This window comes from Aythya ferina (assembly GCF_964211825.1).
Source record: "Aythya ferina genome assembly, chromosome: 17".
NCBI lineage: Eukaryota > Metazoa > Chordata > Aves > Anseriformes > Anatidae > Aythya > Aythya ferina.
Genome location: NC_140316.1, coordinates 2,374,334 through 2,395,004, shown reverse-complemented (window position 1 = coordinate 2,395,004; position 20,671 = coordinate 2,374,334). Strand labels below are relative to the sequence as shown.

At 37.0% G+C, this 20,671-nt stretch overlaps 1 protein-coding gene across 11 annotated transcripts in view; it reads left to right on the top strand.

The window, feature by feature from the left end:
• RIMBP2 (RIMS binding protein 2) overlaps positions 1–20,671 on the top strand; it is a 146,876-nt gene that overhangs the window by 74,919 nt on the left and 51,286 nt on the right. For all 11 annotated transcript variants that reach the window (XM_084491642.1, XM_084491644.1, XM_084491646.1 and 8 more), the window contains 3 exons: positions 7,979–8,068; positions 13,560–13,682; positions 19,464–19,568. In XM_084491642.1, coding sequence (XP_084347768.1) covers positions 7,979–8,068; positions 13,560–13,682; positions 19,464–19,568 — 318 coding nt within the window. The remainder of the gene's footprint in view (positions 1–7,978; positions 8,069–13,559; positions 13,683–19,463; positions 19,569–20,671) is intronic.

The window sequence follows — 20,671 nt, the reverse complement described above, 5'->3', positions numbered from 1 at the left end:
TCACTTTGCTATACAGGCTGTACCTCTTTCAGCCTAGCGCTGTTAGCTTGTACATGCTGTTAGCTTGTATAAGTTTTTAAATAGTTCCACTATTCAGGATGAATCATCTTTGCCTTTAAAATGTAGCCCCTAAAAGAAGAAAAAAATGAATTGGTGGTGTTGAACCTGACCTTAGGAATGAGTCATTTACAAGGCAAAAATATGTGAGAAAATATCAGTTTATTCATTTTTCCTTTTTCTTTAGGTACCTGTGGACTAGTGGTTTTCAGTTTTCTCTTGGAGTAATGTGATTCTCTGTGTGTATCATTAAAATAGAGAACCATCATATGGGATTATAATCAGTGTGTTCTAATACAGTCAGTCCAGGTTACTAGCAAAAACAAGTCTCAAAGAAAGAAAGCTTCGGATAAATGAATAGCATATAACATTTTTTTTTTAAAACAAAAATAATTGATGGATGAGCAAACTAGCACACAGGGCAACAGATGCCTTTCTCCAGGCAATGTAGAACCTTGTTACCCAGACAGTGGTGTCAGATTGTATTAAATCTACAGAAGTCATCCTCCTACCGTGAATTTTTATAGTTAGTCCTTATATCCGTAGGAGAATTTCTACTTTTGCTCTACTATGAACACACATTTTTGCTTTCATTTCTGCACTTAAAAAGATGCAACTCATATACAAGGTAATACATTTATTTCTAATATGTCTTTTATTTTAGAATGTTCATGGTGGTTCTTGTTATTTGTCTCTCTCTCTCTTGTTTTTTCTTTTTTTTTTTTTTAATGAAGAACGTACTGGTGTGTGAGCCTTTAAATCCATGTAGTGCTCTGGGCACCCCTTAAAAAATGGCAGACTGTAGGAGTGATTGTGTTTTTATACATTTGGGAGGGCTGTCAATTTTCTGATTCTGTTTACTTCAAAGATTCTGAAAAGATCATCCTTAGTGTTGTTTTCTTAAATTGAAATGCCTGAGCTGAAAGTGCCTGAAGCATTCCTTACATGCAGCAGGAAATACCCTTGCTGTTTGGAATTTTGTCTGACATGCTAAAGACAAGGTTTCAGATTCTTTTTGCAAATTGCTGTACATATGGTCCTGACATGAATATATGCTTGACTGGCATATCACCAGATACATGACTATACGTAGGTATGATTTATGTTTCTCATATTTAATTTGGTGAAAAAGCTTAAGCAGAAGCAATCTAAACTCTGTGCAATTTCTGCCTATATATGTTAGAAAAAGTTTGGGGTTTGTTTTGTTCTGTACACAGCTGATCCTAATCTGTGAAAAAAAATATATATATATATATTTTTTTCCCTAGGGATAGTCAATAATTCTACATACAACTTCTATTTTTTTTCTGTCATTCATTTTCCTCATTTATTTCTCTAAAATTTCTGGATGCATGCTATCTTTTGTCAGACTAGTAATTAGACTGCTTCAAGCCTTTGTTTGTTTGAATGGGTATTGTGTAGCAGTGTCATTAGGAAGGGGTGACAGACGGTTCAACTAATGTTTGGAACCCAATGTCAAGATTACGGAGATGGGTGAGAAGGTTTATTGGAAGTATGAAGTCCCGCTTCCTTCTCACTTACACATTAGTCTGCTAACATTCAGTCAGCATTTGTCTTGGCATATGTTTTGTACTGTGTCTTCTAGTAACTGGCTTGATGAGTTGTTAATCTCTATTCTACTTGCCTCTGCTAACATCTGTGATGGTTTGATTTGCATAGGTTAAATGGTAGACCTAATTGGACTGTAGTAAAATGTTGCTTCATAGGCACAATTAAATCATCAGAGTTGCTACATCTAGTGAATAAATTAAGAACAAAGGAGAGAGCAGCAAAGGAAAAAAGGATATTAGGTTTGTAAAAGGAAGTCAAAAGTAATATGTATTAAAAAAATAGAAAGGGTGAGGGAAGAGTGCACGAGTGCTTTTCTACAGGTTTGTTTTTCATTCTGGTACTGGTCATGAGTTGAAAAATCTGAATCTGTCAAGTTCCAAAAGAAGCTGAAAAATCCCACAAGATATCCTCTTAGTGCAAGCAATAGGAGAGGGGTGCCTTTTTGTGTGTTCCTTTTAGATTTTTGGTAGAGCTATTAAAATGAGGGGGAAAGGCTGTAGCGGAGAAGCCCTAGCATTCATTGACATGCTGGAGGCACAAAGCACGTATCCTGCCTATTGCCAGTAAATCTGTCATTTGTGATGGCTGCCCTATGTATTTGCTGACCTTTTCGTTCTGTTGACTCGGAGGTTCTGTTGGAAGCTGGCAGTTGTAAGAATAGAAGTGGGAGGTGTTGCCCTGATAATGCATTCAGTGCTAGCTGTCAACAAAGGAGAGGGAATGGGAAAGGATTCTGTTTATTTCAGTATAGTATTTTAAAAAGACATCTGTCTCCCTTAAAACGTATTTGAAGCTTCAAAGCTCTTTCAGGATCCAACCATAAGATCCCTATGAAGACAACTCACGGCACAGTAATCAAATGTGTTGAATTTCCTCTGAAGAGAAAAACAGTCTTTTGTGTGCCCTTCTGGCTGCAGTAAAATGGGCATATACGCAATATACATCCCTGGAAGAAAACTGTAAAATGTCCATTTCCTATACATGACTTTAATTCTCTTTTTTAATATATGAATTGTCTGTTGGGTGAAATTTAGCTCTGGGTTGTCTGGGATAAACTTCTATCTTTTTTTTTTTTTTTTTTTTGAAGGTTTATATTCAACAAGTCCAGAAAATATTGAAGCTGATATCATTAAGGGACCAAACCACTGAAACCAGTGGATTAGACAGCAAATCACAAACTGTGATGAATGTGATATAATTCTTAACTGTCATTTGCAAAAAAACATGTAGTAATTCACAGCCACAAGACAAGAAGTTCCTTCTCTAGTGTGAAGAGGATATGTGTGTTGAGTACAGTTAAGTGTGTTTCTCTGAGTACAGTTAGCATCTGGAAGTATTCAACACTGGAGAAACTGGCTATGGGAAATTTGGAGAGAGAATGAAACTGTTGAAGTACTGTTCATGTATGCTATACAGAAACTAGCCTGTGTTCTTGCTTGGGCAATAAATATGTGCAGCTCCCGTTAATCCCATAACAGGTTGCTTTCAGGACATGGCAAACAACTGGAGTAGTGTGTGGGAAGGCAGATTTGGAGTGGAGCTGTCACTAAACCACCTGGTTTGGAGTATGACTTTGGGCAAGTGGCTTGATCACTCTTCCACTGCTTCTCTGCCTTCTTAAATTAAAAGACAGACTCGGAGTACTGAGGCTGTATTTCTGTATCTCTGTATTTCTATATCTCTTCTGCATTTGTGCAATGCATAGATCTGATTTGCAGCTGAGACTTCTATAATATAACAAATAATAAGCAAACATGGGAATATTTTGTTTATTTATAACTTCTTTCTATAAATCAGGTAGATTGTTACTCCAAGAATGCTCTGAGAAAAGCAATTTTTTTAATCTGTTGTTTTCCTTTCTATGAGCAAGTGAATTTCAGTATTCCTATTTGTTGTTTTTTGTTACATGCAGTTATTTCTAGTATTTGACACTTAAATGCATGAGAAGTGTACTGTTTAAAAGCTTTTACATAAAGATAAGTAATAAATAGAGTCAAGGTAAACCCCAGAATGTTAAAAATCATTTATTGTGTATGAGCTGGTCACAGAAGCAGTGAGTTGTGTAAACATCAGGTTTCTCCACATACAGGACATTAGATACGGCTAATACATGTTCAGCTGTTGTGCATTCTTGTATAGCAAGCAAATATATTCACCAGATGTAGCAGTTTCCTGTGACTATTTTATGAGAGTACCCTGGAGAATTTCAGAAATTAGACGAATATTTAATCTGTATGCTTCCTTCTTACTTCATACAGTGTTTCTCCTGCGAGGTGAACATGCACAAACCTAAATAGCCTCCTTTCTCCAGCTTTACCAACTATGTTGAGAAGCAGCAATACATATATATGTATTTTTCCATTTTATTTTTAATATGAGTATAAGGGGAAATTCTGGGTAGGCAACTTGTTTTATATTTTTAACAATATTTTCCACAATCCAACCAGCAGGAGCCTTACATATTACTGCTAAAATCCCAATCACATTTTGGAAGTCGCAGAAACCTTTTACAGAAGTTTGAGTAAACTTGCCATCCTTGCAGAGTTGGACAAGAGCTTTAGCAACTCAACCCATTATTATTTGGGTACTGTGACCTAAGATAACTGTGATGTGTTAGGAATCTGGCACATGCATTCCTGTAGATTTAACTGCAGTGCTTGAAAGTATTACTGTTCCCAGCTGGATACCTGTCCCTTTGGAGATTATTGTCCTCACAGCAAGCCACAGACTCATTGGATGGGCATTGTTGCTGAAACCTTTCTTTATGATCAGTTTGACCAAAGGATTAGACTGCAACGTGAGGTGACAGAGAAATAAGAGACGTGTCCTGTTCTGATAACCTTTTGCAGAGGGACATGACTGGTAATAATATGCAGTAACTAAGCACTCGCAGCTGATTCTACCACGATTCTTCTGTCAGAGCCCTATTGTAAGGATCCATTGATGCTAGGAGATGACTTAAGTCAACAAACAACAGAAACTAAACTTGTGGGAAATTCTGAATTGGCAGTAATTATGGCTTGGATCATCTCTGGAAGATGTGGCCTGATGAAGTAATTGGCTAAAACTTAGAAGGCTTCAGTTCAGTGTGGCTTTTACCATGTTATTGCACAGAGACCCTTGAGTTGTTTATTTGTTGTTTCTTAATGCTTTTTCTGAAAGTAAGTAATCCAAATATTGTCAGTCTTACATGTTATTTATGTCAATTCAAAGCACACTGCTGATGTATATAAATACACTCTGCCCTTGTTACAAGTACTGCTGAAGTGGACCTTTGCATCCAAGTTCCTTACCTGTTCTTTATGTGTATTTTCTAAGATAGAAATGTGCTGGTAATTCCTGCTACTTGTCAGGAGATTCTTGATCTTTATGGATTTGGTTGGGAGGGGGAACATAAGTGATGCTTTATCCTGACAAATGCAAAATAGGACTGCCACTGGGATGAACAGAACTCGAAGCAAAAAGAAATAGGCTTACTACTAAGGACCAGTGAAACTGAGATGGTTGCTGCCCTACTTCTGTTCATCCTAAGATGGTAAAATATATTTTCTTCAGGTAGGACTAGCAGCCAGCCCAGTTGCTCTGCCACTTCTCATAAACTGTTTTCTATTCTGCAGAATTTAAGTAGGGTGTGAAGGATGCTGGCCTAGATTGCCATCAGTTACTCCTTTTCTCCTCTCCCTTCCACCCTTCCACTTCTGCTTGAATTCCTTTAATAACATAATTAAAAACTGGTAACTCATTGTCACTTGTTCTCCATTAAGATCAGCTGAGCAATACCAATTTGTAACAAATGCAGATCGATCCATTAAAGTCGATGTCAAATCTCTCTTGACAAAAGCCTGCAGTTGCAAGGGTTGCAGAGCAGCTACTGTAGCCCATTTTTGCCTAGAAAAATGCAGAATAAACATAAATGCTTTACAAATGACTTTCAGTAATTTATAGGATGCAATGATTTACTTGCATATCTAAGGAACTGTTCGGTGCAGTTTGTTCCTATTGGAAAAAAATTTACTGATTTAATTCACACCTTTGAAAATGTAACGTGAGCTAAGAAATTCTTCTCATTTTGGCCCTCAGAACTGTCTAGCATCTCAGAGTCTGACTGCCATTTTTAATTGCGTCCTGAACAACAGATTTTACAGAACTTGAGAAATTATAATTGCAGAGCTCCTTATGTGTGAGATGATAGGTATATCTGCAACTAGGAGACTGCAGTTTGTCGTCTTAGTTTGATTCAGTGCAGTAACAGTCAAGAGGACAGCTTCCCACTGATGATGAGGTGTTTTGATATTGTAAAACGATGGTGCTCTAATGTGTCATTCCTTAGCCTGAACTATTTTCACTGTTTATATCCAAACTTGACTGTCAGACTGGCATTAAGGGTGTGGTCAGAAATGCAGTCATTTCTGCAGAATGAATTGCTATATTAAAATCAGAGAAGAACACAGAATGGCCTTCTCTGTGTGAAGTGTTCTATAAAACTGACATTTTAATCTGATTTTCTATAGTAAAATGATTCCCACGATCATACTGTGTATCTGACCCTGTAAGTTTTGAACCCAGTGGCTGATTTTAATCACATTTGGCCTTAAAGGTAATAAATTGTAGAAAAAATTGTATGTACCATATAACACAAAACATCATTTGAAGGTCACATGTTCTTGGATATCAGAATCAAGGAGCCATTAGGCAGAAATCTGTGAGCTTCATTATTTCTGGTGCTTAAAGCTAACGATGCTTAGGAATCAATTTAGATAAACAGTTTTGTTCATTGGAAACACTATCTATTCAAAACAATCTTGTAAGGAGAGAGTTCTGAAATTGGTTCAGGAAAGATATGCTTAAAATAGCAAATTTTTATTATTATTTAAGTACTATAAAAATACTTAAATATCAGAATCTTTAAATTCCTCTTCTTTTTAGGGCTTATGTTGGTGAACCAAAAAAAAAAAAAAAAAGATTTTTTTTTTCATGTCGGGAATTTTAAAAAAGAAATTATGATAAAGTGTAACTTGAACAGTTTTTCTTAAGACCTCAGCAGAATTAGAGTAGCTCTGGAGATAACCTGCTGAACGTATGGATTGTAATGGTGCAGAACCAGAAGTTATTTCAAATTACTCAAAAGTGGGTCCAATTTTGCCCACCTTAATATAGTTATTGGCAAATGTAATCGATGTTTTCAGAAGATAATGTGTAATGCACACTGTTGGACAGATTTCAAGGTTGCCCAGCATGGCTGGTTATGAAGTTACAACTTTCATAAGGAACTGAAGTCAGGGCATTGATTTTTGTTACTTTGTAAGGGGAAGGGGGGGGAGGGGGTGGGAAGAAAAAGAATTACTGAGATCAATTTCACTACTTCATGTTTAAAATCTAGCTAACTAAAAACTCCTGGTCTGGCTAGTGCATAACCTTTTCCCATGCGTTCAAAACATTGAAATGCTTTCACTCTTTACGTGATTACTGTGAGAGATTTAATCTCAGATGACTTTTTCTGTTAATGTGCAAAGAAGAAATTGTCAGAAGTACCAAAAAACTCTGCTGTTTTTCCTGAGCTGCAGGTGTTTTGATTTGTGCGATCCCCCCACAAGCTTGACCTTTGATTATGTATTTGAGGTTTATTTACTTTTCCTTTGTTTGTTATTATAGTACTGTGTAAATACATAAGAATACATACCTGAGGCTGTAGTTAATACCTTGATGTTTAGGCATAGGTTACTTAGCTATTGACTTCCATCTGCATTTCTGATTTGCCTGCCACTGTAGTGTATAGGTGCTCTACCCAGGCTCTAAAAATTATTTTATTTGAATGTGTGTATATATATATATAATAAATAGACATACTATAAAAAGAAATAGATATTATAAGTATACTTAAATATATGAATATAAAAATGTGTACATGATTGCATGCACAGTTATTGCCTTTTGCCCTGAAAATGCCTTCTAAAGATCTAAGTGTCAGAACATTATTCTGGGAACCAAGTCTCTTCCCAACTCTTAGTGAGGCAGCCAAGTTTGAGCTCCTTATTACATCCGCAGGGAGGTTTTTATTTGGTTGGTTGTTGTTTTATTTTAAAAGCCTGTAATTTCAGGTCATCTCTCTTTGTCTGCACATCTTTAATCAGATCATCTACTGAAAACATGTGGTTTTATGATAGAGCCAACTGTAATTGCAAGCTAATCTGCTGCTTCTGCACCTTCAGTGCCTTTGGCTGTGTGCCTGATACTACTCTTAATAGTATGTTAATACCAAATAATGTAAAAACATTGCTTCCTTAAGAACTTAATAGGATATACTGTAATGGAGATAAATGGCCTATAACACCCTTTATTTGTGTTTTAGAAAAATGAACTGAAGGATGATGTGCAAGAAACGAATCGCCTGAGCCTTCAGTATGCAAGTGTGTCCCACAAAGCACTGCAATATGACCAGGTAACATCATAAGCACAAAACTCATACGTTCATTTGTTACAGGAATCAGGCCGCAAAGTGGATAAAAATGGACAGTCCTTTCTGATTTGCTTTTTTCTGCTTGAAAACATAAAATATTTAAATTAAGAAAGGTTACAAAAGTGTATTTTACGAACAAATGTTATTTTCAAGTGCAAAGGTAAGACACTGATGGGCTTTAGAGAGTTGTTTTATTCCTCTGATGAATCTTCTCTTAGTATCATAAATTAATATTAGCCTTTGGGGGAAAAAAAAAAAGACTTTTTCAGTGATTTTGATAAGATTTGATTGAAAAATCTCTGCTTCTTTCTGAGAAATGCTGACAGAAAGGATTGCTAGCTAGCAGTGTTTTTTTATTCCCTTCTGCATTTTTCCATTGCATTTTTTTAATTTCTCAGTAAAATATTGAAACGCTGCTGTCCAGCAGTAATTTTCACAAATTCTGTTTAACAGCTGTTATTTTCCCTGTAGCATGGCACATGGCGTAAGTCCATGTCTCAGCTATTCCAAGTCCTGATTATAAAAACATTTTAATAGCAAGTATTTTTCTTCTTTTTTTTTTTTCTCCCCTTCCTGTTACAGGACAAAAGATGTCTTCTTAGCTACAGTGATTGTGTCTGTGGCAAATACTGCATTGCATGAGTAGTATGGGAGGAGAGACTGATGTGCCTTACCTTATCACATATGCATTCAGTGGAAGAAACATCATGAACCAGCCACTTTACAAGACTACATATAGCTAAAAATAAAACTCCAATCTGGGATTTCTACAGGGCTTAAGTGAGTTGCTCAGCAACCTCATTCACATCAGAAAAGCTGTAACTCATATAGCCTTTGATGAAAGCCCATCCCCAAACCTTGCAAAACAGTGGTAGCTGCATGCTTTGATATCTCTGATGTGTATATGTCACTGAGTAGCCCAGTGCTGAATTTCCAAAACAAACAAGGTCTGATTTAGTCCCCAGTACAAGATAAATTACTGAGATTCAGAAATAACTATGGCTAAATTTTGTATGTAGCACCTGGTATCAGAGCAGACCTGAATTTCTCGTTGGTGAGGAAAGTAAATTTTTTTATATAAAAAAGAAGTGCAATAATACTTTATGTTAGGAGGAAGCCATGAGGATCATAGCATGCTTAATTTTATTCATCCATCTGTCCAGAATTTCTTCCTCTCCTAATGTTTTTCTCTTACCTTTGTTGTTTACACATCACCCTTACTATTTAGTTCACAAGTCACAGAAAGTCAGCTTTATATTTTAGCTGACATAGAAACAGCATGCAGCATTAATGCAGTGAAGGGTCAGTACATTGGTGACACTAAGCCCTTTTACGATCAGAAAGTGAGGAACTATGTGGTTAATAATACTTGTTATGGGTAACATTTGTATCTTATTAAAGTGAAGAGCTTGAGATGCATTGAAAAACCTAGTAAAAACAATTTAAAATATAAGGAATAACGTCAACATTAGTCACATTAACCACTAAATTAGTAATAAAATTACCTTTTACTATTACAGTGTCAGGATTTGTCTATTTGCCTTACTATGGGTGTTTGTAAAATAGTGCTAAAGTCACATTGGAAACATTCTGGAAGCCTGTGCCACTGATTTAATATCACAGCCCCAGTAGGATCAAAGACTTCCTTCAAGCATACCCTCCCACCTTCAACAATTTTAAGAATATGCAAGAGAAGAGAACGTTAGCAAACCTTATGTGTTCCTATGTGCCTAATAAGTTTTCTGAGGGAATGATCCTCTCCCCCCCCCACCCCAATGCACATATAAAATGAGGCTGAGGGATGGATTGTTTGTGCAGTTTGGATTACTTTTAAGAAAGTGTGAAACTATGCAAACGTGAATGTTGAGGTCAGAGCAGATTTCTAACAGAGTTAGGGCTCAGCCCTGAAGGAGAAAACCTGCTTAAAATAGTTTGTTGTTCTTCCCCCTTGAGAACTGGACTGAAAAACAGGCCAACTTTATCCAAGCAAATGGGGCTGGGAGAATGTTTATGCATTCTGCTGCGTAGCACAGATAAAAGTACTGCTCATGTATGCACAATGTAGTTGTTGAAATTTAGCTCTGGAAAGGAGCAGGGATGAGTTGTGCTACTTTTAAATCCACAAAATAAGGCAATACTGAATTTATGCAGTATTGTGTTGTCACTCTGCATAACAGAAACAGAATTGCATTCTTGAAGTGGAGTAATTGTGAAAAGATTTTGTATCCTTAGAATTGCTATGACATTGGCATTTGACTTGTTTTGCTGCTCATCTGAATATGTATATGTTAGTGTTTTTATATAAAAAGAGAATAGGTATTATTTATTCAGAGTTTATTTCTACGATGCCTGAAATCATACCATTTTCATGGTAGTTTCTGAATCATCTTTTCTAAACAATATCAGTGGTGTGAGAAGTTAGCCAAAGTCTAGAATTAAGGCCAAAGGTGCCTTTCTGTATTCAGGCACAGTAGACATAGCTCAGCACCTGTGGTTTATGTACAACACAGTAAATTGTGAGTGGCAGAGAACATTTTTCAGTCTGAGCATATCAGTGAAGAAAAACTATAGTTCACACAGAAGGAAATTGTCTTTCACCAAGTGGAGCTTAGCACTCATATAACAAAACAAAACAGTAGTTTACTTTGCTGATTTTCAATAACTGTTTTCTGGATTTGAGTTCAGAAAGTGGAACATACTTCAGCAGTATTCGTAACTGACTCAAATGAGGGTGCATTTAGTAATTGGGAAGTCACAGGATGAAAAATAAATTGGTTGATGCCTTGAATAGAGAAAAATAACAGATCAAAATGTTCCCTAAGTTTCTGTTGTGAAATTAGAACTGTTTATGATGGCACTCTATTTAGGTCAACTGTTTTTGCCACTGGGAATATTGATGTTTTGATGTGTTCTGTGTGTAATTCAAGTTCATGCATATCCCATATGCTCTAACACAGCCTGCTTGGAGGCAGCATTACATTTGTGTTTAACAACAGATTTTGCCCAAAACCAAACCAAAACAAATGATAGACTCATCAGGTTTTATGCTGGGTTATATAAATACATAGATCACACCGCTCTGTGATACACAGTATTCAGAAGGAAAAAGCCCTGATAGGAACTTCTGCAGAAATATTTAAAGTTGCTAAAATTATGAAGAGTAATTATTGGAAGGCAAATAGTAGAATAGGTTGTGTTATTTCCAACCTGGAAAATGAAAATGTACACAGAACATTGTTCAAAAACTTATCTGCTTAAAGAGAACATAGAGAATCAGATTATCACTTGGGTGGTCCTACACTTCAACTAATCTAGGTATGTGCTTTGTGATCCTGAATGAAAATCCTGAGAAGATGTGTTAAATATCTGTGGTTTTATCTGTTCCTACTTCCCAAATTACATAAGCAGCCTGATACGTACTGTTTGTTGCTATAGACTTGTCTCTGCCAATGGAGAAGAACACACAGCAGAAAGGTACCGTGCTCACTAGCTCCCTAGAATTATTCAGACTACTCTGACTACTAAGATTTAGAAAACACTTCACAGGAGTAGTCAGTATCAACGATTTCAGAGACAGGGAAAACCAAAGCCTAAGTAAAATTACCTTTTCTTGAAACTTAGTCAAAATTTTGTACTTCATTCATTTTCAGTAAATTAACTGTCACCAGTGATAACGAACTTGCACTGCTGATGCTGATACCTCATTGCTTCCTTTTTCCACTTCCTTATTCTTCAACAATATACACCGACATATCTAAGCAATGAAAGACAATACAAAGGATGTGGGAAGTTAATAGATTCTGAAAATCCATTTTCTAATAGTTTCCTTAGCTATAAAGAAATGAGGGAAGAGGAAAACAAAAATCTATGTATGGAAAAAAAATCCCGAGGATGACAATAATTGCATCAGTTCTTGTGGAAAACATGATTTGTTCTGTTCTCCTATTTCTTTTTTTTTCTTTTTCTTTTTTTTTTCTAGTCCACTGAACTCTAAAGTTCCCTATTACAAAGACAAATACGAGGGCTGGCTGCAACTGCTGAGATTATTTGGTCCATGGAAAAATTTGCAAATTAACAAACTGGAGCCAAAAGGCAAATAGAAAGGCTGAATCAGTTTCCAAAACATCACTTTAAAAAATCCTCTCAGAGATACCCATGTCAGAAATTGCTTATTGCCTTTCATTCTTTAAAAAAATGAAATTACAGTAATTAGAAAAAAAGAGCTTGACACTTCTTTAACAGAAGTTAGACGGAAAGATGAGCTGCACCAAGATTAAAGCAAGCCAATGTGTTTTCCCAATACTTCACATGCTTTGTTAGTCCTTTGTTAGTTATCATCCCAGCATCATTTGTGCTTCCATTAACTGCGTTGCAGTTAGCAAGGGAAAACAGATACTGCTTGGAACATTGTTCACTAAAAATATTATGGTTCTTTCTTTTGCCTTCTGACATCCTATTAACATTGCAGAGAAGGGAAGAGCAGTATTTATGAAATAGCACATGAACACTATCTATTTTTTACCAAGGTATCTGTTAGTGATGGGTTTTCATTCTTAAAGTAAACATTGCTGCTCTTGATATGGTACGAGCTAAAAGAATCTTAGTGCTACACATCAGTATGGGACATAAGCTCATAAAATGCTTAGGTTATTTCATATATATCCTACTTTCAGCTGATATAAATTAAAGAAAGGACTTTTCCATGGCAGGATAAAGTAGTTCAATCTTTTGTTTTCTTATTTTCTGTGTGTGTTTATGAAATAATCACTATAATTGATGAGTCACAAAATCCTGTATAAAAGGAGTTATTCATACTGAAATGGTTAAGTTAGCACCACACAAATTAAGCAGGAAAACAAATCCTACTATGATGAGTATCTGTCCTTTAAAAAACTGCTGTATGCAAATATTTTAAGGGAGAGCAAGGGTTGCATAGTAATACCTGTTTCTGAATTGTATGGACACATTTCAAATACTAGTGTAGGCTGATTATGCACCATAATACATTTGATTCTGTTCTGAAGTTAAACTAAAAAGTAGTCCAGGAAAACACATAAGTTTTATACATATGAGTTATTTTTCTATCTGCACTTTAGATATCTGTGTCTCTTTATAGTACATCCATCTTTGATGCCTCTGAGATCCAGGGAAATTGGGAATTGTTTAATTACCATTTATTTTGTTTATTATATAGTATATTTATTTACCTTTGCTATCTTTATGCATAACTACAACTTCATTGCTAGGTTTTAGCTCCTTTCAAAAGAAAATGTTTCACAAATACGGGTACATGAGATGCACGCAATTTAATCACAGAATATTCCCTTCCATTTACCTTTTATATTTCTTCCCTATTTTCTTTGAACTTCTTTTCTTTTTCCATTTTATAATGCAGAAATGGTGTTTATGTCAGTTATATTTTTCCCTTCATTAATTAGGTCTTTGGGGAGTAATCACATTTTTATTTTTCTAGGTGAAATCAGACTATGACCATCTTAGAGAAACCCTTATTAGAGTGAGCAAAGAACGAGATTTGGCTGTAAAGGGAAAACACCAGCTCCAAGCCAAGCTGGAGAACTTAGAGCAGGTCCTAAAGGTATGTATAATGCTGTGAAGTCCAATGATCCAGTACTTCTGTCACTTGTGTGAGTCACAAAAGCATAAGTGCATTGCAAACAAGAGGCCTGAATGCCTCTATTAATTATGATTAAAAGTATGGAATATGGTAGGCCAAGTACCTACAAGGGATTTCAAACTATCAGGAGGAGAGAGATCTTTATCTGATACTCTACAAGAAATGGGATGTAGGTTTTCACTGTGTGGTTACTGGAGGCAAATCAAGATGAGAAAGAGGAACAGGATGGTGAGTGAGTATGCTGTTGAAGGAAACATGAGAAACTTCCATGATATTTTCCTTTAAAGAGGGCTTTGTCAGCCAATCTATCTTGTTGCAAAATATTACTGTGACCCTGTGAAACAAGCTGTTGGTACCAACTCGTATTACTTCTGTGGAATTAATCCAGTTATCAGGACAGGGTTGCAAAACCTGCTAGTCTTATTAGAGAAGTCTTACTTAGAAAGAATTAAAGTCATCCCACCTGGTACATCCCACCTGTCTTTTAACATGCTTCTAGAGAATATAAGCATGTTGGTGTCTAGCCATTCTTAGATATTCAGTTGCTTGCACATCATCAATTTGGTGCCTCCTTTTCAACTTGGAAAAAATCAGCAATGTATTTTGAATCACAAGTGTATTTATTTTTCAGTAGAGGTTTTACTGTGTAGTTGAAGATGCTGTCCTTCTCTTTGCCTGGTTGTATATTGTACATAATGCCATAGAACAAACTGATTCCATGAAATAGGATAATTCACCAGGTGAATCTAATAAAGATGAGATGATGGGGTAGAGTAAGGGTAAAATTCACTGGGAAAATTGAATCAGCCAAGAGATTATCACTTATCAGCTAATGCAAGGGGGCAATTAGTTCTACATTTTGAAACAAAATGCACAGATTTCTAGTGGTGGGAAGGAAAAAGTGCTCAGCTAGGAAACAACCAAATTCCCCAAGTGTTATTGGCAAAATAAAGATGTAGGTGAAACTTTTAAGACAAACCTAACAGATGGATCAAGAGTAATGTAGAAGAGTCTGGAAGGTCACTTACAAACTACAAGCTGGTGTCCAACAAGAATGGGTAGAGGGAACTAGTGGAAGGAAGCATATGACATGTTAAAAACACTGATTTAAATAGAAAACTATTTCCAAGTTTCTTTAGTGTAGCATATATGGAAGTTGTGATGGTGAGAGTTGCCACCAAGTCATACTTGGACAAGGGTTAAGCAACTAAGATTAGTGAAGATAGATAGATATCAATACTGATAACAATGTTATGGAGTTACACTATTTTATCAGTAAAAGAACTGCACTGGTGTAGACTACAGCAAGAATTTTTGAGAGAGAAAATGCTTGTAAACTCCTCTCTGCACTTCAGAGCATTCAGAAAAATGCACAATATGTTTGTCTGGTAAGAGTGGAGCATTGATCCAGTGCTGAACCTTTCTTGACAGGCTGTCAAATAGCTGCTTATTTTTCATCTTCTCAAATGCCAAGTTTTACTTGTCCAAACTGCTGAAGTAGCAACTAAAGGAGGAATGGATAACCTGAAACTGGGGGGAGTTGGAAATAAAATTTACTGGTCTGAGATCTTAAATTTCAAGCAAGATTTTTCTTGGCAGAATGTTTTAACAATACTAACTGGCTTCAGCCAATGCTTGCATGAGCACAATCACTTATATAAAATATGATTTGTTAATGACTTTAAACTCACAACAGGCTCCCTCTAAAAGAGGAAAAATAGTTTTGCTGTTGGCTGCATTAGAATATATGTGGCTTTTGGAGATGATTGCAGTGATGAAAATAGCTGGCGGTCTGAATTTTGAGAAGGAGGGATTTTATTTTCGGCCTGTTGCACTGGTAAATACATGGTTGAAACTCTCTCTCAAGCTTTATTTGATATTGCTCTAGAGATGAGGTGAAGGTTTTGCAACTATAGATGGAAATAAAGGGTAACTGTTACCTCCCTCTTTCTGAGCCTCCAAAGGGTTATCAAAAATGAGCTGACTGCTGCATAAACCAACTTATTCCAGGGGCTTCTAGAAAATCCAAGCTACTGAAATCACATACTAGGTAATGCCAAAGAGGGTTAACTATTATGTATATTGTGCAGTGTGGCTTATCAATATGCTATTTACCTTTGAAGAATTAGCACCAATGGAATAAACTTATTATTATGTGCAGATAAGAAATAGCTGTAGTGGTAAAGAAAAATTAAACTGTATAACTGAGTAGGAGAGTGATACACTGCTGTCTCTCTTTAGACTAACATGACTTTTCCCAGGAACAAGCAGGAAGTTTTTCTCTAGCACTGGAAGGTAATTCACTTTTTCTGTTGTTTCCTTCCTTTTCTTCTGGGGAATACAAAACTTCTATACTGAGTGGTATATTGGAGTTCTCTCTCTTGAGTACAACCCTTCTGATCTGGCAGAGTACCTTGAGCAGACTTGAAATCCTAAATCTCATCTTCAGCACTAAAGCACACCCAAACAGATGCAGATTATTTCATGTGTGCCCTCATATGCTCAGGAAATTAGTGGTTTGACAAATGGTTTGCAGCTTTCCAACCACTGGTAAATTTTGCAAAATACTTAGCCTAGTTTCCCTGTCAAAAGAGAAATACAGTTACAATTTCTGTTATCTCAGGAGGTATCAACAAAGCTGAAAAGAGAAGACGAAGAACTGCTGAATTAGCTAACTTCTGAGAATCTTCACAATGCCTCTCACACAGAACAGTACTGATTTTCTGATGTGTTCAGCCAGCTTCTTCCATTCATGTCAGTGCAATGGTGTGCACCCATCTGCAAGTGCAGATGACAAGTCCTTTGAGCAGTGTACTTGGGTGAAAATTAAATTTGCTCCCCATTCAACATCATGTACAAGTTCTGTCTCATTACAAGACTCTAGTACTTCAAAGCTTTTTGAGCTTGTTTTAACATTGGTTGGTTGCACATTTTAGAAGTGTAAAAATCTCTGCTATAGGATGTAATGGGTTTCTGTGTTTTGTTTGCGACTGTAGGAAGTACAGTGTGAGGAGTGAGAGGGCTGGAGCTAGGATGGGCTATTCATTGTCACATCCTTCTGCTGCACATGAGGAAGCTGGAAAAACAATAATTAGTTTTTGATTGAAAAATAAATAAATATTGGGGTCCTTAGAAGCCATTTCAGAAACATTTTATTCCAGACAGCTGTCTAGCTTAGCAGTTTAAATGAAAATAAAGATATCGACGGTATCATCAGTTCATTTTCTGCTCCATAGTAGGATTCCTGCCTTTGATCTGAAAGATGCACTTAAAAGGTTCCTTCCTCACACTTACTTTGAAGGATAGAGGGTTATTCACCTTTTTCTTTATTTTAATATGAAGTCCTTACTGTGTTTTTCTATACTTGTGGATTTGCTTTCTGATGTTAAAATGATGTTAGAATAACATTATTAGGACCTGTAGAAAGGATGCAAAAAGGGAAGTGCAAATTTATGTGCTTAGGAAGTTCTAACCTGCCTTACATTAAGAATGTCGGTAGCATGAACAAATGGATGGCCACTACCTACCTGCTGGTGGCAATGTTATCATCATGGAAGTCAGTTCTGAAGGAAGAAGCAGAAAGAATTCGGCAGCTGAGATCTTCCTCCCTGATACTCTTCTACTGATCACTGCAGTCCTCTTCCATTCCTGTAACCTATTCCCCTCAGGCTTGGAAGAGGAAATGACAGCAGCTGATGTGTGGATAGGAAGTGCAAAACAGATTTGCAGACAAAACCAATTTGTGAGCAGAGTGGGAGGGGAGGAATGGATTCTGGTTTCAGGGAGATTTAATTGCTGTGCAAAGGAAGGGACAGATGCTGGGGTGAAGAGATTCGTGCTCCTTTAAATACTAAGTAGATCACAACAGTACTGAAACACTGAGAGAGACTTCTAGATTAGCATAGATGACGAAATGGCCTTAAAATCTGTGAACTGCAGATCACTACATACATATTTTGGGAAATAGAGCAATTAAAAGCAGGGGAGAGTCACAGATCATGTTTCACAATCTGTTTCTTCATTACATTTATAGATTCACTGTATGGTCGGTATTATTTATTGATCTCTGCAAAGGATTATAAATGTTCTGTAATAGTTTCTGTAAAAGTAGTAAGAATTTTAAAGTACCAAAATATGCTGTACAAAATCTGTTACTGAATCTTGAGACTGTGAAGTGAGACCTCTATTTTTATTTTTTTTTTTGATAGTTAAAATGTTTATAGAGTTGCTGTCTGAAAATTACTTGACTGCATCACTGTTTCTTGAATATAAGAAATGATGCTCCATCAGTATTAAGTTTTACATGAGACTTGATGGAAGCTGCTGAGCTCAGTAAATGTATCTTCGTGCCAATTTAAATGATGAGTAGTGCTCATTAGCAAAACAGGTTATGCTCGTTTAGATGAGATGAGAATTGGAACCATTATTTTTGGTCATTATTAAATACTCAAAATAGATATTACCTAGAAATAAGTCCATTTATCCTTTGTATAATATGTACAGTTCAGAAGTGTCTACAGCCAAAGTACTGAATCCTTGCAAAAAGTCCTAGAAAACAAGCCATAGCTGAGAGTCAAAACTGATTAATTGCAAAGCCTTCTTTTGTTGTTATTCAACCAACGTATCATATAAATAAACCCCAGGCAGAGCCCAGGTGGAGTACTGGAGACAATTCTGCTTTCTTTGCAAACATCTAGATTGAGAGAAGTCAGCCTCGCTGTTCTATCCTTCTTTGTTTTTAGTAACATGTAGCAGAGAATTACAGCTCATTAAAGGTTAGCAATACGCTGGATAAAAATTTCTCTTGTACACAATAAGAAATGTTTTGGCCTGTTCTTGTCTATTGCAGCCATATACTTCTGTTTCCAAGTGCTGATTCCTAGTAGGTTTCTGTGTAATAACTCATGGTGCTGCAGATAAGGCATTGTATCTCTGCTCTGGGAGCGTTAGAGAAAGAATATATAGTTTTTGAAAATAAAAATCTGTAATACCCATTTCGCCAGAGAAGAGATCAGAATCTAGAGATCTTTCTTAACTCCCATTTATTAAACAGGCTGTTGGAAAGTTATAATGCTATTGAGAGAATAATATAACTTGTAATGAAAAAGATTTCTATCTACAGAGTGTCTTGACATTGTTCAGCTTGTGCTTTTCCCAAGAACCATGTCTCATATTGCTTCGAAGCATGAGTAGTAACTGTTCTTCAAACTTTTTAAAGTACTGTCTAGTGACTTTTGTCCAAATCTAACAGTTTTAGTTTCGCTTTCTGTAATTCACTGTAATTAATGATCAGAGATTAGGAAAGGTAAACTATTTCTTTTGGGTCATCATTTGGAAGGCAAATCACAAACCATATCCTAGATAAAGAGCCCTTTAGGGAACTGTCAAGCAAATTTTTTTCCAAGCTTAATTTTTCAGCACAATGCCATATATAAGTATGTATCTAATGGCTAAAATGGGTTCTGCTCACTTGTGCATCACAGAGGCCATACTGTAGGTAATGACAGTCATATCTTCTGAAAGAGACTGCTGTCAAAATACCTGAGCTTAGCATTGGCAATATGCTTATTAAGGACTGGTCAAATTAAAACCCTGTTCAGATTCCCCCTTGTTTGTCAGTGATACCAGAGTTTTTTACGTTGAGATGAGCATCTGCATGTCTGTGAATGGCAGCATGTTTGGCTACAGGCAGAGTATGTTGAAGTCTCCTGATAGTTTTGTTTTCTTTTTTTTTTAAAACAGCATATGCGAGAGGCTGCTGAACGGCGGCAACAGCTGGAATTGGAGCATGAGCAAGCCTTGGCTGTTCTCAACGCCAAACAGCAGGAAATTGAACTCCTGCAGAAGGTAAGTGACAAAAGGGAAAGTAAAGTTTAACAGCAAATTAGAGAGCACAGGTCACAAAAATCTCTTGATTTAAAGGAACTTAATCCAAAGCTTCCAAACTGGTTCTTAGCTCCCTTCCCCCTCCCCCAGTTCCAACCTATCTTAATTTCTTCCTTCCTCCCTTTTTATTTGGCTCAAGAATACAAGAATATATATGCAGGAGGCCGGCGTGGCTGACCAGGAATGTTCTAATGGAGATTAGGCGGAAACAGAGAGTGTTTCGCTACTGGAAGGAGGGCCAGGTGTCATGGAAAGAATACAGGGATGCTGTTCGTGTTTGTAGGGAGAAAGTTCGAGTGGCCAAAGCACAGCTAGAGTTGAAGCTGGCTGTGTCTGTGAGAGAAAATAAAAAGGTTTTTTTTAGATATGTAAACGGAAAAAGGAGAACTAAAGAATACATAGGGCCGCTCCTTGATAGGGAAGGTCTCCTCACAGACAATGACATAGGCAAAGCAGAGACGCTTAACGCCTTCTTTGCCTCTGTCTTCAATGCCGATGATGGGCTTCGGGACCCAGGGTGCCCTGAGCTGGAGGGCCGGGACGGTGGGGATGACAAACTCCCAACTGACCCTGAACGTGTGCGGGATTTGCTACTCCACCTGGATCCCTACAAGTCCATGGGTCTGGATGGGATTCATCCCCGGGTGCTGAAAGAGCTGGCGGATGTCATCGCGGAACCTCTTTCAATCATTTTTCAACGATCCTGGGAATTTGGAGAGGTCCCGGTAGACTGGAAGCTGGCAAATGTCGTGCCAATTTTCAAGAAGGGTCAGAAAGAAGACCCTAGCAATTACAGGCCTGTCAGTCTCACGTCAGTGCCTGGTAAAATCATGGAGAAGATGGTTCTCGGACTTATTGAGGCGCACCTGGGGGACATTGTCATTGGTCCCAGCCAGCATGGGTTTGTGAAGGGTAGGTCCTGCCTAACTAACCTGATTTCCTTTTATGATAAGATCACCCGTATGGTGGACCAAGGGAAACCAGCTGATGTGATTTTTTTGGACTTCAGCAAGGCTTTTGACACGGTTTCCCATAGGATCCTACTGGACAAAATGTCCACCATA